Here is an 18,007-nt window from a genome sequence, read left to right on the forward strand (position 1 = left end):
TCAGAAAAATGTATTTTATTAATTTATTATTTCTGTACTGTTGAGTTGCCCATCACTAGAAAATATAATTCCCTGGTTCCTATTCTATTTAGGATACAAAACATTTGAGGCAGGGACAGCCTGTTACTATGATGTCATAAAACCAACTCCAAACATAAGCAAGGTATGTACAGATCATAACTAATTTCTACTTACTGTTATGTATGTTGAATGGCATCTGTAGACTACTACATAAGAATTTCTGTATAGAGCTAAATGACTACATCCTAAAATCATTAAATCTACATTACTTGTAAAAACTTATAATATTCTGGACATTTTTCAGTTTCAATGACACCTCTTCTGCACAAGTACTTAAAACAGTTCCTGTGCTACAGGACCTGCCATCTGCAGCAACAGCCATTGCTGTCTAAGCTAAATGGAGGGTGCAGAAAATAAGGTTTGTCTGCAGTCCTAGTATTGACCTTATTTACTTTACCTATGCATGGGTCAGTAGCAACACTACCACTACTTGGCAGGATTGAGTTTTGTACTCATCTTTTGCCTAAAGTAACTCTAAGAAGATTACCTTTAAGATAACCACTTCTCAAAAAAGCCAGCAAGTCTACTCCAACTCTGCCCCTGCAACTCCTTCCAAAGAACAAATGCTATGTGTGATTAGCAAAGTGCATTTTTTCTTTCTCCTCATTTAAAAAAGCTAGTAGTTGCAACCTACATTTAAAAAAATTTAGATATTATGTCATTAAGTCATATTAGATTTTTCATGCCATTTCTCAAAAAGCTTACTGATTTTAGATGTACTACAAACACGCACTTTAAACCACAATTGTTAGCATTTGGCCTATATTGACATGTCAAGGTTCTGTACTGTTATAAAAATATAAAGCTTACCTGAATCATTTCACCTTTACACCCCTGAAACAAATTTACCTTTGGATTTTTCAGTTATAAAAGGCAACTGTAGAAAGTTGCCTCTGCTTTGTCATTTTGAGATAAACAGGTTTAGGGATACAACACTGAAACGCAGTTAACAACCATGAGTGTCTAACTCATGGTCATTAACTGCATTTCAGTGTTGAGTGTCAAACTACACAGCCTTTGATATCCTTGGTCCAATACATACCAAATAAAACTGTTAATCAAGTTTATATGCTTAGTTTTGGGACCATTAAAATACATGAGAAGAGTGAATATATTTAAAACAAAGTAAATTATCTTAATCTGCAAACTCATCAATTATAACAACTCCTTCCAAATGAAATGCTTGCACTTGGCATAGGAACAGCTGTGTGTATAACCTCAGCAAGCAATTGGAAGGGATCAGTCCACTAACTCATTCCAGCTTATTATTACTGAAACTTCTATTCACTAGAGCAGGTCACTTTTCTACAACAGTAGTTCACAGAAGCAGACCTGAATCCCACCAGGCAATGAAACTTCCTGTTCTGGCTTCATTGCCTGAAGTTACCTGCATGACAGGAATATTCAGTAATGCCATGTGAATAATTACCAAATAGGAAAAAAAATAACTTTGAGTAATCCAATCAAGTATAAACGTGCTAATTTTTTCCAGCTGCAGCTCAGGCAGCTGAGCTTCCTGAGCCTCTCAGGACACAGAGCTCTGTTTTCAAACAAAATCAATCAGCATAGAAAAAAAAATCCAAACATAAATCCTCTTTTTACATTTTGAACTAATCCAGGAGATTAACCACGTTAAGACCAGTTACTCTGGCAGTTCAATAAGGAGATCTGAAAGGGAGAAAGAAGGTCTCCAGCAAGGAGAATAGGAACAGGCAGAGGAAAACAGCAACATCATGAGCTAACACAGCTACAGCTTGAAGACCTGCTACAGAGACTAAACTAAAATTAATGTTATTTAATGTTCTACCACGTTTGAAATACAGGCTGACAAGTAATTCTAATGTCTTCTGATAAATAAATCCCCTTTTTAGTCAGAATTACATTTATTTCTCAATACTGCACTAATCTTAGTTTCTATAGAAAGAAAAAAAGAACACTTCTATAAGAATAAGATTCTATATTTTCTTCATGCACACCTATGGTTTACACTTACTCCCCTATTCAGGGACTTAACTACTATCATACATTCACTATGTTCATACAACACTCAACTCTTAAAAGTCTGAGTACAAGAGCACATTTACCATTACATAACCCTTACATTGCATTGCTGGTATTCCCAAACTTAACCAAATCAACTTTAAACAGGCTCACTCCTCAGTAACTCATGCATTCTCCTCTACAACACCCATCCCTGCTTCTTCAGAGGATTTCTGCCAGAACCCTCTCTCATTCCTCAAATGCATTTCAAAACTTCCTTAAGGTTCAACTCCACCTTCTCAACTGACCTTTCATGAAACACTTAAGAGGAAAGTTGGTACACAGAGTAGTATTTATCTCCTCCTCACATTTTCACTCAAGTATAGCATTTTCCATAAGTAAGTATTGCCCAGGAAGTGCCAGTGACAACATTTTATTTCCTCATGAAATATTTCAGTGAAAGACATGATTATTCACTGACAACCTGCTGCTCATTTGAACCTGTGCTTGGATGTAGGGACTATTTTTTGCCCACCAGTATTAGCACTTAATTTTTTGTCAGAGGCTGTTTGGGTTTGTTTTGTTCTTTGTTTCCCTATCCCAAATATTCTCTACATTAAAAGACTCTGCATTATCAAGGACCTTCACAAGCTATTCTTTTTGTCCTATCTTCTAAGCTCTGAAGGAACCATTTTCCAGTAACCTGCAGACCTCCTCAGTTCCTACCCTGTCAGTTTTTCTACCTTTATAAATAATTCTGCCCACCACTACTATAAGGCTTTTCTATTTTTAAAAACATTCAAGCAATCAAGGCAATTGCTACACATACATGAGTACCTCTACAAAATGTATAGGAAAGGTAAGTATTCACTTCAAGCAAGGTCAAAATTCTTGCTGAATAACAGATGAGGTTCAACAAACCACACTAAAAAGTCATTTACACAGCTCAAGGTTCCATACTTCATTAAACAGTTCAAGTATTATTTTAACAAGTACAACGAACATTTGGATTTTTCCCAATTCCCCTAAGACTGTACTACCAACAAAAAAAAGGCTCTTTTTTTTCCCCCTTGTTACTGTGCAGAATAACTTAAGTTTTATCTTTGGCCATTGTTAAACTAAATATATCAATAAAAACAAAGAGCAGCTATTCTTGCTTTGCTCTTTAGCCTTTTAAAAAAATTAAGTTGTTCACAAGCCAATAAGAAACAAAGCAATGCAATAATCCATATCAGTCTACTTTTATACAAACCAAAAGGTTCATTTCCCCAAACACTTCTGGAGAAAGCTGGATACCACACAGATATATAGATCAGCTGACAAGAAATTCCAGCGACAAGAGGAAGAAAGGTTCAAATTAAAATGAAAAATAGGTTGAGGCAATTAACTACCCAACTTCTACTGCCTTCTTGATGCCAAAAGGCTCTTTCAAACACTGCCATGGACAGAGCCCTTGGGAACGAGATTCTGACTTTTGAGTGAGTGCAAGCAGCATATTCTTGATTTAAGTTTTCAGTTCCATAACAGTAAAAAAAAGAAAATGAATGTCTACAAATTTTGTTAGGACCTTTTCTATCTATATGTCTATATTTCTATTCCTGTAAAACACATTTATCTCAAACCAACTAATGTATCAATACCACTTCAATGCACTCAGCTTGGCAGTTCCATCAAGCTGAAGAAACAAATTATAGAAATAATAACAATAAAACAAAATTCAAGCATTATGTCTCAAGGTTATAAAGGCATTGTTTTAGAATACACTGTTAAATCAAACCTGTGTGTACTTAAGACTCTTTTGATAAGAGTAACCTTGAGCCCATGGTTTTCAGAGATTTCACCAATAACCTTGACTAGTGTTCCCATGGTATCCCTATGCAGAAAAATCTGATTACACCACTTGGAATTGCATAATAAACCTAAATATATGCTGTTTATTCCCCAGGAATTTGATCCTTTACCTACTCTGGGATAAATGCTTTTAAAGATCCTTTTAATTAGGAAAAAATTTTGGGAAAAACTGTCAAAGGAAACAAAGCTTTGAGTAAAAGGATAAATAAGACAAATAAAACGTTCATGTTATTTTGGAAAATTGAACTCATTTGAATACCTGATGAGGTACAGCAGTATGCCAGGTCAACTACCAAGGACAAGCAAAACAAGCACCATGTATCTATCTTAGAGACATAAAAGACCCCAAGGAGGAAGAAAGGTACAGAAAAGCCAGCTGAGCCACACTTCTAATGCAATACTGAAGCAAACAATCCCTTTTTGTTTTAAAAATGCATGGTATTTTTATAGGGAGGCAATGTTTATGTTCAGCAATAAACTTATCAAAAAATACTAGCATGCCTAAGGACAGTGTCCACTTTTCCAAAATAAGTATAATAAAACAAAGAGGGATTACAGAAGCCCTACTGAAATTCTATTATTTAAAAACCATGTTTTATCAAAACAGATTTGGATTCAAGTCTGTTAATTCAATCACAGTTTCTTCAGGAAGTACTGTGGCTAGTAAAGAACTCTACTGCAGAGACAAATACAGAAGGCAGAAGACAGAAGGTACAGCTTCAGCCCAACTCAGACTGGGTGCAGAAGTACAGGCAACCACTGCAACAACTGACAAAATAAATGTTTGTGTTGAGAGGTAAAAACTTTTTAGTAACCAACACATCATGCAGAGATTAGACATGGAAGGTTAAATACCAGGTAAAATAAAAATCCCTGCAGCCAACAGCCATTTCAAAGTATGCTGGTGAGCTGCTAAACTACATTAAAGGTACTTTCTTAACTTCCTCCCCTAAATCTACTGAAGGAAGCATTACCTCATTAAACCATGTGCCTATTTAAATCAACCTAAGCCACTACCCACCACCACCTCACTTTTCACCCTGCTCCTGACTTCACAGTACTTGAGACTACTGAAGCATTTTTGGTTAGCATGTTTGAGGAGAATGTCATTTGTCCTCCTCAATATTAGGTCTTATGGTCACATTTGGGTCTATCAAACAATCCATCCCACTATAACATAACCCACCCCACTATACATATAATGATATATTTCTTCCATTACCTGTCTCTGAAATATAAACGACAGGATCCCGCTTTAGAACTTTACCAGGTTTTGAAGCAGCTGCTTTTTTCTCAGGTGGCTTCTTGGATTTTTTCACTGACTGCACCTCCTCTTCTGAATCTGTGTTTTGACCACAACATAAGTGTAGATTTTCTCCACATACACACAGGCTTTAAGTAACAGATCACATAACAGTCAACATGTGTTCACGTTTATTCAGCTGAGTGAGAGAAAGACTCCATATTCCTATCATATGGTAGGAAGGTCAGAGCACAGCTTCCCTTTTCATCCACCATTATAAATAACTAAATGAAAATTTGGTCAGAACTCAGTGTTGACGGTGTTTTTTGTTTACATAACAATAAATACTTTGTTACTTATTTCAGTAACTGATAGATCTGTACAGCAACCTTTCCGAAAATGAATGCAACTTTCAAAAATACCACAGCAATTTACTTCAAAAATACTAAACACCCAAAATAAAACAAAACAAACAAACAAAAAAAAAAAAAAAAAAAAACCACAAACCCAACATCAAACTCACAAAAAATATACTATTATGCTGATGTGTTCCAGTAGATGAAAACCTATTCCAATAACTAACAACAAGCAAAAAACAAAACCCCACAGAGGTGGTGGTACTCTGATTTTTCAGGAGAACACTGGCTGGTGATGTGCGTAGCAATTCACCATTCTCCATATCCTAAAAGCTGTGGAGATGACAGACTCATACTACTGTGGATTATAGATCCCAGCATCCACATGAATGAACAGGAGAAACTGAAGGAGCAGAGGCAACTAACAAGTGTTAGAGAGTGCTAACCTGCTGAGTCTATCCCTTTCCACGATAAACACAAATACACTGTAATTATATCTAAAAAACAGGGTGGCTATAGTCAACTGACTTGGTACTGACACCCTGCACAAAACAAAGCTACTATCAACAACACCACCAAAAACCCCAACAAAAAACCAAACAAGTTTTCCATCTTGAATAGCTTACAGCACTCTCTTTTTCTATCCTACTACTAAAGGGTTAGAACTTGCCAAATCTCCAAACAATATCAGTACTTTAAAGGTAGCAGCAATATATTAATTTTATTCTCCTACTATTTCTCACTTTTGAACAAGAATTGTTTATAAAACTCAACCAACAAAACTTCTAGATGTACAATTTACCTAATCAACCTTGCATGCTAATGCAAAAAACACAAAGGAATATTCAGAAACAACTGTGAACACTACCTGAATCATAGATTATTCTTCTCTTCTTTTTTGTCTGCTTCTGTTTGGAATCCTCTTCACTGGGTGAATTATTCACCTAAGTGTAACAGTCCATTAGTTCAACCATTAAACAGATCCTCTCAGCTCTTAGTCAGTCACACATTCAATTTTGTAAGCTTCAAACAAATTCTAACAGAAATTATTTGTTTTCCAATATCACATTTACAAATGGTCTTGTGCTAACTCCTGCGTGGGAGGGGGAAAGATGCAGCACGGAGAAAATAAGGAAGAATTTTCACATTGAAATTACACAGTCAATATTTATTTAAGTAGCATCTCACTACTAAACTGTTGTGTGTCACGTTACACATTCCATCCTATTAGAAATTTTTCCACTCTTTAAGTGATTTTTAAACTAGCTTTAGCCATTGCTTTCTTTTTTATACAGTTCAGATGATTAACGTGTAAAGTAGTCTGAAACCAGAACCCAATCTAGTTTTAATCTGTCATTTTAAAGAATTTGGTCTTTGCAGCAGGTTTAGAGAAGTGATCCCAACAAACACAATGTTCATGTTTCCTGCACAGGTGTTAAAAAAACTGGTCAGCAGACACCACACGACAGACTTTCACCTCATTTGTAAACATGACACATTTATGATATGTCTACATCTACTGGGCACAAACCTTGGGTTCATTAGGCTAAAAATTACATTAGCAAGCCTACTTAGAGAACTGTGGCCAATAGCCAGAATAACTTCAATTATATCAGAATGTTTTTACACGAGCACTTAACCATAACAACTTCTAACTACCTTTGTCCTACAAACCAAATTTTTTAAATTAGCAATTTTCTTCACCACTTACAAAGTTTTACTGCTAGAAGTTAATTTTAAGTGGCAGTTTTCTCCCATGTCTATAAAACAATTAACATATAGTCTGTTATTTTAGTACATGAGAAGAACCATGCCTTTAAAAAATGCTAACTACACTAATAATCCAGCATCAGCAAAACCAAGCACTACACAAATATGAAAAGCAAAACTAACCTTAGTCTCCTTTTCCCTTTTCTTCCCACTTGAGGGTCCTTCACCATTTCTAATTTTTTCACTCTTTTTCACAGGCTCACATTCTTGCCGCTTTCCAGAAGGTACAACACCAAAGAATTTCCGGATATCCTAGTAAAAGGGAAAAGAGATTTATAAGTTTTTAAATACAGACTTCACACTATAAAATAGCAATGTACTGAAGTTACCTTCTCAGCAGCTCCATTACATTTATTGATTTTGTCATTTTGTTTACAGTTCAGAAAATAAAGCCCAGATAGTTAAAATTAGCTACTCAGACACCCACACAACCTGACTCTAATCTTTGAATCATGAAAAAAATTAATTTCTTCCTTAGTTTGACATCTTCTTCACCAATACATACTGCAAGACAAACTTCCAGCAGCAATGAAATACAATGACTTAAGACAGATGTATATTACAAATTTTTTTCTGATTAATTATCGCAAACCTAAACCAAACTATTTCTACAGTTAAAATGATTAACACAGCTATGAAGTAGTGTCCCATGTAGAAAGAAAGGACCAAGGCTTGAAACAGTGAAGTAATGGCACCTACTGCATTCTCCACCTTCTCATAAATTTTTAAGACAGTAACTTACACCTCACTAAAAAACTAGCCAGCAAGAAACTTATAAAATTTAAATAAAGAAAAATAACACCAAGATCTATTTTGTTACCTTATTTTAGTATCTGACCACAACACAGCCATAACAAGCTTTCTAAGCATGTAAAATCAGCAGCTAGAGCTTAAATTTTAGAAAATCAATATTATACACACAAAAATCACACCTGACTACTCTTTTAAAAATCTAGCAATACAGTTTCATTAAAAGAAATTGAGAAAAGAGGTACCTGGTTGGTATCACCACCTCCAGGGTTAGCAGCCATTTTAGAGAAAACCACTACCTCCTGTGGCCTAAATGACAGCCAGCAGGAAAAGGCTGGGGCTCAGGACTGCCCTGGACACACCTGGGAGCTATTCCCCATCATGGAGCTCACCTGGCACTTCCTTACTATCACAGGGAACCACAAGCAGCACATTCTTAGGAAACTGGAATCAAGTCTGATTGATGATAAGGGGTCTCTGAGGCTCTTTTACCAGAAGTCAACTCCTGTCAGTTTGGATTTAGGGCTTAAAATCAATGAAACACATAATTTGAAAGCATAAACAAAAGATGAGACATGTATAGATTCATTCAGTGCACTTAAAACAATTTTCTAGAATTGGAAATGTTGTTTCCTGTAAAAATTTAGGCTCTTTGTGTTTAACTGCATATATTAATACAGATTCAACAAATGGTAGATTGAAAATCATTCTTCCTCAACGTGACTTCAACCTTTTCTATCCATGGAATTCATGCCTTGAAGCATAGATTTTCAACACTCTACTATTTTACATATATTCCTACAATGTAAATGCAGTACTATATAAACTCTGAAATTTTGACAGCCAATACCTATAGCTAATAGGTCTGGAGAGCATCTATTTTAAAAGTCTCCAAGTAGATATTTGGACTTAATTACTCAATTATACTCATTATTACTGACTTCCTTTTAGGCTTAATGTAACGTAAGCAAGAGAAAAACAAGTATCATTAGATCTTTTATGTAGTAAAATAATTTAAACACTTAATACAACATTGCAAAATAAAGTGACTTTAAAGTTATCTCTTTTTTTTAATAGTTGTTACTTTAAAGTTTAAAATATTTTAGAATTTTAGATCAACAGTTCATTCATTCTACTGTTTTCACTAACAACTGTTAACTGAAGTGCTCTGCAAATCTACCTTGCTCTGTCAACCTTTGTGCTACCTGGAAATTGTTAGAAGAGAGAACATGAATGTATCCCAAAATTACAGTCATCAGCTTGTACACCTTATAAGTGGTAGCAGGGAATATGTATTGCATTGGCTAGCCCAGCTTAAAACCACATGTCTGCTTTAATTTATTTCTAAAGCTTTTCAGTAGGCTTCTCCAAAGGCTTTTTAGCAAGATTTATTAATCACTATTGTACCTCAAACTTGATCTTGAGTTTGGATTCTGGTTCTGGAATCAATTTTAAAGTGTAGATAATTCTGGCAGAAGCTTTGCAGAACCTTTTAATGTTTTTAGAACAGGCAATAATATTAGAATTCCTTAAGATTTATACAAGTTTTACAAAACGCAAACTTAAATATACAGCCCTAAGCTACAAAGAAAGATTGACATCTATGCACAGCCTTCTTCAATATTCTGCTATAAATTCATGAATCTTCTTCAGCTGTCCTGCTCCTCAGAAGAAAAGGTAACCCTGCTGACATAACAGTGAATAGAGAATTGCTTGGGAGAAGAGCATGCCTCGAGGCAACAAAGCTACCTTTCAGTGAAGCTTTTACCCAGGAATCATGAAACAGATTTTTCATGCTTTTTATAAAGGCACGCCAGATAAATTATTAATTCACTGCATAACTAATTGCAGAAATCAAGCCACATAAGTACCTATCATACCAACTTAGATCCTAGATGGGACCACTTTCCTCCCTCCTGGGCTTATCTGTTTACCATACTCCGACTGACCTCCCTATTGGTATATTATGCCATCCATACATATACAGGACCACCAGCTGGAAAGTCTGTATGTTCATCTTTTACCTATGCTTGTTGCAATGAGGAATAGCTGCAACTGTCAAGTTTCCTTCCAGGACATGCCCCCAAAACCCACAGCAATGTGCCCTGTGTATCCTGGAGATACTCACAGCATTGCTGTTCCTTTGCCCAAAAGGCTAAAATTAAAATAGGCAAGGCACTTTGGGTGTGGCTCCCCAGGCTGCTTCAGCACAGCACCAGCAAGGAAGAACTTCGAGCAGTTCCACCTAGGTAGGAGTTGTAACTAAGACTGTCTGATCACCCCTACTCACTTAGGGGGTGATTTATGCCTAGCAACTGAAAGGCCTAAAAGGCTGCTCAGCGATCTTAGAGTTGTATGGCTGTGCCATCCAGTCCTTGCCTGCTCTGCCTACTGCTTCAAATCCTTCCTCTTATCCTGTAACAGAAGACCACAGTAATTAATCATGCCAGGCTGCAAGTTCTCTCTTGGAAGATTTGTATCTGTCTCTTTTACTGGGGAGAGTAACACAAACTGAAACCCATTTGTTAGGTAGGACAAAGACTGGGAATTCCAGGAGTGTTTTTACAAGACTAGTGGTTTAGTAAAGCAGAATATTTTCTAAAGTAACATCATAAAATCCAGTCTGCACCTCAAAATACAAGATAGGAAACTGCAAGCTAGCTCAATGACTGCAGTAGAAAGTAATGCACCTTACTTCAGGTACTCTGTGTGTCTCAATGAGGGCCTTACATCAAAACAATCATATTTCTTTCTAGTCTGCCTATTTCAGTGCAAGTTTTGCTCAAATATCAGCTCTGACACTTGGTGCTTCCAGAACAACTGCACCAACTAAAATCAGATTTATACTATCACTTCAGTGAAACCAGTAGCACCTGCTTGGGTAACCACACTTAATGAACAGTTACTGAGTGTGCTAACTGCAGCAGTTTTACAAACAGTATCACAGTTTTAAGTGATGCTCCAGCTCCAGCCACGAGTGTCCCTCTCAGAAGGGGAAACTCGAGAAACCCCCACTCCTGGGCATTCACTCCCTCAGGTGTACTGCTGTGGCTCGCTGCTTGGGAACTGGGTCATGGCCACTAATCTGGGTAAAAAAATAAACCCCTTCTAATACAAATCAGTTTGTTGTGTAACTCTGCACACATCAGTTCAGCACAGCTGAGAATACACTGCAGAATCAAACAGGAGCTACTTACACCCGGCACTACAGCAAGGAAAGTTTGCAAGGTTGTGACATTGACTCGCACTGCGCTCATGCTGTCACTGCACAAGCAGAACAGGCTGCACCCTCACTAACATCACGGTGCTTCTGCCCCTATTTCCACAGCTGCAGCAGAGATGGCTGAGCAGCCACTTCAGCACTGAAAAGGGAATGGGATGAGGCAACTTTTACACTCCCAAAAACCATGGTTGTGTTTGTCCCTTCTAGGACAGGCCCAGACACTGTGAGATGTGTGACATTCAGAAGATCACACAGAGGGAGAATGCCTTTGTCCTGGGAAGGTGGGAAAGGAGGAAGCAAGCCTTCCAAGAAGATTGGTTTTCTAAAAAGGTATAGCAGGGACATGGGAGAGGCAAATATCTTACATAAATTTGAAGTCATCAGCCAGCCCAAAACAAACCATGCAAGTATCACCAGTTTAATAGTGCCAGGAATCTTAGTGCTGGCAGACCTCTGTCAGTACAGTACAAGACTCAGATTGTACCACCCACCACTGCAGAACACCACCTGTATGCTATAAACAAGCTTAAACTCTTTGGAGAGTCCAAAATTAGAGTTGCACCTTAACTTGCAAAATGACATCTGCAGTTAAGTCAGTAAAAGATGTGCACAGAAATTCCACCTGAATAAAAGCAAACTTATTTGAGCCAGAAATGAAAAAGGGGACACAATCTTATGGTGACTGCATAGGTGAGCAGCACTTTGGAAAGCACAGGAACACGTATATGTTTATGCTTAAAATCTCTTTACATCCTACTGAGGGTTGCATCGTTATCGATAAACACTTGTTTACTTCCAGACTTTCAAGCTATTTTTTCCCCCATCGAATTGCTTTTCTGCAAATACTGTGCACCCTCCAACTCGTCATCAGAAACGCCTCGCGTGTGCTCCTGCTGGAATTAAAGGAAGAGATAACACTCCGGCACGCCGCCTTTACAGCAGGTTTGCTCATCCGCATTCCTTCCCCGGACGAGCCCACGGTCCGCGCCCTACACTCCACCCGCTTTCGGGAAAGGGAAACTGGAGAGGCTCGGCCACATCCCCCTCGGGGAAAGGGCATTTCCTCGGGCACGGCTTGGCGCTCCTGACACGCGTGGGAAGCCTCGGCCGCTGGGGCGGGGGCGCGGCGGGGCGGCCTCTCCGCCGCAGCCGCTCGGGCTGCGCACCCGGGGCCGCCCGCGGGGCTCGCTCAGCCCGCGCCGGGCCCCGACGGCCCCGCGGCCGGCCCCCGCCCCCGCCCCGCACACCCCCGGCCCGGCGGGGAGCCCCTCACCATGGCGGCGGCGGCGGCGCGGTCCCTGTGCCTAGCGGGACGGTCCCTGTACCTAGCGGGACGCTCACGGCTCCATGCTCCCGCCTTCGCGCCAACTCCCGCGGCCCGGCGCGCGGCGCTGCCGTCACGGCCGCGACGGGCGGGGCTGCGGGGCGGCCGGGGCGTGCCCCGGGCCGGGGCCATGGCCGAGCCCCCCGGGGGAGCTCGGGCTGCCCCCGGAGCCGTCCCTCTCGGGCCTGGGCCCGTTCGTGCGCGGGCGGCGGCCGCCCCTCCGTGCCGCGGGGGTTTAACCGCTCCCGCGGCCTCGGGCGCTGCCCCGGCGGGAACGGGAGCGCTGCAGCAGCAGTGGCAGCTCCTCAAAATGGAGCCGCGTGTGCTCGGGCACGGCCGGCTGAGCAGGCGAGCCCGCGGGCTGAACTGCTGGGTGAAAACAGACAAGAAGGCAGTGCCAGGCCTCCATGGCTTCCGCCTCTTTCTAGGGCACTGAGGCACATCAGCACCCAGAACAGGCGGGCAGCCAGGCCCGGGCCGGCGCAGCTCTGAAGGGCTTTTCCTGGTCATAAACTGGTCATAAACATGGGGCAGTCCTCGGCTCCCTGGCCATAAAGGTCTGACAGTCCCCTGCTTCCTGGCCATAAACATGGGACAGTCCCCTGCTCACTGGCTGTCAGAGCGCCTGCTTCCTCTAATGGCGTTTTCTCCCATGCGCTGAGGCTGGGGACAGCTCTGAATTTAGGAGTTCAAGAGAAACCAGATTAATGTATGTTGGGTTTCTGTTACTGACTGCTTAATTTTCTAATTAATTTCCAATGAAATATACATTTTCTTCCACTGAACACACTTGATAAACGCTGGACGGGATAAATTTGTTCAAGCCAAATAAAAATGACTCCACTCTCAAATATTGTCAGATGTTTAGTTTTCTGTCAACCTACTGAATTGCTAATAATTGTTGGACTTTGAGAAGAATGGGGAAGACAAACTGAATTTGTGATGTTACAAATACTGCCAGGGATTTGGGAGACCTTTCATCAAAGAAAAACAAGCAGAGTACAAGCTCAGCTGGTAGTTGTCTCAGACTGCAATGGCTAATGCTGTCACTTGTGTTCCCTCTGTGCTCACTGTCTGCTTGGTGGCATGGTCTCATTCCACACATCTGTTAATGACACCTATTACCATTCCTGTTTAATTCTTGAAATTGGCCTTTCAGTAAGATCCTGTTTATACAGAAACTGCTATAGTTCTTTTAGGAACGCACATGGTTAGGTGGGGCCGTGTGTTTTCAGCATTAGCATGGCTTGTGAATTTGGGTTTCTGCATAAGGAGCACAGTGAGTGAGTAAACACAGACCCACAGCACAGGCTGTGCTTTTTGGCCTGTTTTGCAAGTTATTCCATATGCACTCAACATAATGGCTATGCAAACAAAACCAATATTGCTTTAGAAAAACATCTCCAGTGATAAGTTTGTATTTACATATTTAATTCTCGTTATGTAACTTTGAAAGCTGTGCCTATTCCTGATACCAGAACTAAAGATCAGTTAAAATGGCTGACATTTGTGAGAGCCAAACTGTTCAAATAATGCTAAAAGAGTTACTGCAGGTGGTTATCTCTGTTTGTAGATGATAAAGCTACCGAGAGTAACATCCAGCAGAGGAGTATCTGTTTGTGGGTTTGTGACATCTTCATGTTTCTTGGAAGGCAAGAGTTTAATCCTTCATGGAGACATGAGACTGAACACCTGGCATTCACTCCTGGCTGTGCTATGTGCATGCCTATGGAACCAGTGGAAGTGGGAAAAACCTTGCTCCACCACAGGAAAGAAAACTGAATACTCATTATTATGTATTATGATGTGCTTTGCAAGATAAAATCAAGGCAAAATCCCTTGAGTCTATAATTGATAATGGGTAGTGTTTTAAAGGCCTATTACCCAACATTTTAAAAAGTAGCTAAAGTACACTTGATTTCACCACTCTATTTACAACGATGACAAATAATTTCTGCAAAATTAGTATTGTTTTCTACCTTGCTGAAATTCACAGACTATTTGGCTTTTTATGTTGGAGTTTTTTTCCAAAATGCATTTTAAAAAATGAGATATTAAATCTTGAACTTGAGGTTTTTTTCCCCTATGTAAAAGCCCAGCCCTATTGTTAACATTGTTAGTGAAGGCTTTGTTTTGCTTATTGAGAGAGGAGATTTTTAATAAGAAAATTACATTTTCTTATATTGAGAAAATTTTTTAAAGTCTGTTTTCTTTTTGTTACTATCTTGTTTATCTCCACATTTTTGTATATAGCTATGTTGATACTCTTTTAAAATTTAAACCAACTTTTAAAGTGAAATTTCAGGTTAAATTCTGATTTTTTTTAGTAATAATGGGCATTAGAATACTCATTTACTAGATTGTAATCTCTATTTAGAATAATGCCTTAAAGAATATTTTTCTTACTAGACTCTCTAGTAAAGAAAATAAAATTGTTTAGGCATTGTAGAAACAGAAATTAGCATTTTGTTACAGATGAAAAATCCCAAAAATTCTTCATGAAGCTATGGTGCAGTTTCTATTGGCATTAGGCTTTCTTTAGTATCCATCACAACGATGTGTCTTTAGAAAGACTTGATCCCATGTCAAACAGTTTTTGCTGGATAAGGTAAAGATAAGGGATTTGCATGACGCTGTTGTGGGCGATTACATAAGTTGTGTTTCTTTGAGCACCTCGCAGTAGTAGATCTGAGCAGCTGATGTGAATGTAAACATTACACTTCTTCTGAGTGAACTTTGTCTTTAGGTCTTTTTCTTCATTTACATATCTAGGCAGAATGAATGTGTCAACTCAGATACTCAGTCTAACATTCAAAGCTCTGTCCTTTCAACGAATGCATTCGGCATTTCTGTAGATCAAACCCCAGATTTTCAAGCCTACCCCCAAAACAAGGAGAGTACATATTCAAGAGTCAAGTGAAAAATTGTTTTCTTCATTTGAATCATATGCCTTGGCAAAGGCAAATAAAAGGAAAACTGATGAGTAAGAATTGAACTGAATAATCATTAGGCTTCCTAACTATTGAATCTGTGTCAGCAAGTGCCCTGGAGATTTCAGCTTCTCCCAGTCTTGATTCATTCTGAACCCAGATTGATTAGGTGTGTGAACAGAGGCAGGAAATCCCACTGTGCAGCATCATACTGCATGATGTCCTCATACAGCATCAGGGCTGGAGCCTGGCCTGACTCTGCCCTTTGAGCCAGTGGAGTCATTAATTCTCTTCCCCTCCTTTCACACCCTCGCTTCCTAACACCCCTGATCACATCTCACTCTTCGGTGCTGATTGCTTTCCAAATGAACATTTGCTTTAACAGTCAAATTAAATTTGCTTTTCCAGATTAACAGTATTTCTTTCCCCCAAGTCTTTGCTCAGGTAATGAAATCCTTTTTCCAAATTCAAGTCACTATACAAGTCTCATAACTTATATGGCTTCCTCTTTAACTTAATGAAGTTAAATTACAGTTAAATATGTTAAATATGACCAACCAAACAGTTAAATATGACCAAGCAGTAAGATTCACAGAGGCTTGAAACATTGAAACACCTTCAAACCATTAGAGCATGCTCCCTGTCATGTCAATCATAAGGAAAGAGGTACAGTTCATAACCTTACACAGACCAAGTGTCTGAGAGCAGCAGTCTCTGCTGCACCTTACACATCTCAGGCGGGTGCAACACTGTCTGCATCCTTGTGCCAGTGGCACTAACACTGCTGTGTTTAGTGGGGAGAAGCTTGTTGTCTATCCCTTGCCCATGGGGTTACGGAGCTGTTGTGAGTACTTGGAGCTCAAGCATCTGGTTATGATGGTGACTAGCTGCTTTAGAAGTGTAGTGGCATTGATAACGACTTCTACTTGAGTTTTCTTTCATGAAGTAGGACACATAAAATCAATGCTTTTAAAGGTCAAAATAGAAAGATTACATTGGTGCCCTAACTATGAAACAGCATTTTAAATGCTGTTCCATAGAACAAAATAAGCATGTCAGTATGTACTGTAAGCCAGTTTTGTACAGTCTCTGTCTGCTCCTCTTGTTCCCAAGCTGCCTGTGTGTGGGAGGATCTTGGCTGAGAAATATAGATCAGTTACTGCTGGTAAGAGGAGAGGCTCATGTTAGATGCATGGCTACCCCACCACCAGGGACCTGGAGTGCAGAAGATGTCAGTGGGAGCTTTATCTTCATCTGAGTTGAGTGTTTCTTGTAAAGGCTCTGCAGAGAAATGCTTACAAGCATGGATGTTTTGTTGTTTATCCTAAAAATAAATTAATTTGCTTCCATTTGTATTAATTAATCAGCTTTACTGATAAATTAAAGGTATATGTCAGTGGCATTCTGCAGTGCTGAGAGCATGGTCTCACAGGAGCAGGAGCAGTAAAGCAGCAGTAGCTCAGCAGTGCATCTGGACTCTCATGGCCCACATGGCAGCAGGGCTAATTCATCTGAGCACAGTGCTTTGCTCCACTGATAAATTGTCCCCATGTTCACATTTCAGTGTGTATCTTTCTTACATGCAACGCTACTTCATACTTCTGCGTTGTTCCTCAAGGCTCTTCTGCAGCTGTGGTCACACAGTGTCTATTACTATATGACTATTACTGTTACTATTACACTTTATATTACTGTACCTCAAGAAAAACAAAAATGGCAGGCATCAGTCCTACTATGTTGAGTAAATTGACTGTATCTCAACATACATACTGTTGCTAAACAGGTTAAAAGATTAAATTATTCTGCAAAATTGCTGTATAAATATTTGCTGTACTGATGCTCCAGCTGTGTATATGAATTGTTAAAATAATCAATACTGAAATAGAATTTTTCAGGGCTAATTATATTTGCTAATTGTGTTTATTTGAAGAAATCCAGGAAAATTGTGTAAGAACTGGAACAGTCCCCTGTTGATTTTGTACTGCTGCTGTGTATAGTGCCGTACAGGAGACTTTTATATAGGACAGAAAAATGGTTGCATTTGGTGTTTGAAAGAATTATTGACTTGCTTTGTGTTTTTATGTAGTTAGTTGGATGTATGTATATCTCCTGTACACAACAAAATTTCCCACAAGTCTGGGAAGAGTTTTTCAGCAGAAGTAGGTTATTTGAGCAGGGTAGGACTGAGGAATCATGCAGTGCCCTTCCAGCCATCCAATTACACAGATAGGATAAATCTCCTTTAAATTGGTGATTATGTAGTGTGAATTGTATTAATGTTTTCTCAAAATACAGCTCCACAAGAATTAAAGGATGTGATAGCTTCTTAGACTCTCTGTCACATATATTATCCAACCTGAATGACTGACCTTTAAATGGTGGTAAATTAGTTCTTAGCATTTCTGTCGCTGAGGCAGGCGGCAGTAAGAAGTCAGGTAGGTGTCTCAGTGGTCATGCAGAGGCCACCTCCCTATAAATTACACCATTCTCGGATCCCTT

The 18,007-nt window shown here is 39.4% G+C and overlaps 1 protein-coding gene across 1 annotated transcript in view; it reads right to left on the reverse strand.

The window, feature by feature from the left end:
* The window catches only part of RFC1 (replication factor C subunit 1), a 33,357-nt gene extending 20,733 nt beyond the window's left edge, over positions 1-12,624 (reverse strand). The window contains exons 1-4 of the mRNA XM_084203916.1: positions 12,528-12,624; positions 7,405-7,533; positions 6,380-6,455; positions 5,135-5,254 (exon numbers count right to left, since the gene is read on the reverse strand). Coding sequence (XP_084060042.1) covers positions 5,135-5,254; positions 6,380-6,455; positions 7,405-7,533; positions 12,528-12,530 — 328 coding nt within the window. The 5' untranslated portion in view covers positions 12,531-12,624. The remainder of the gene's footprint in view (positions 1-5,134; positions 5,255-6,379; positions 6,456-7,404; positions 7,534-12,527) is intronic.
* Between the last annotated feature and the right edge of the window lie 5,383 nt (positions 12,625-18,007).

The sequence above is a fragment of the Fringilla coelebs genome (assembly GCF_963513975.1).
Source record: "Fringilla coelebs genome assembly, chromosome: 4".
NCBI classification, from domain to species: domain Eukaryota; kingdom Metazoa; phylum Chordata; class Aves; order Passeriformes; family Fringillidae; genus Fringilla; species Fringilla coelebs.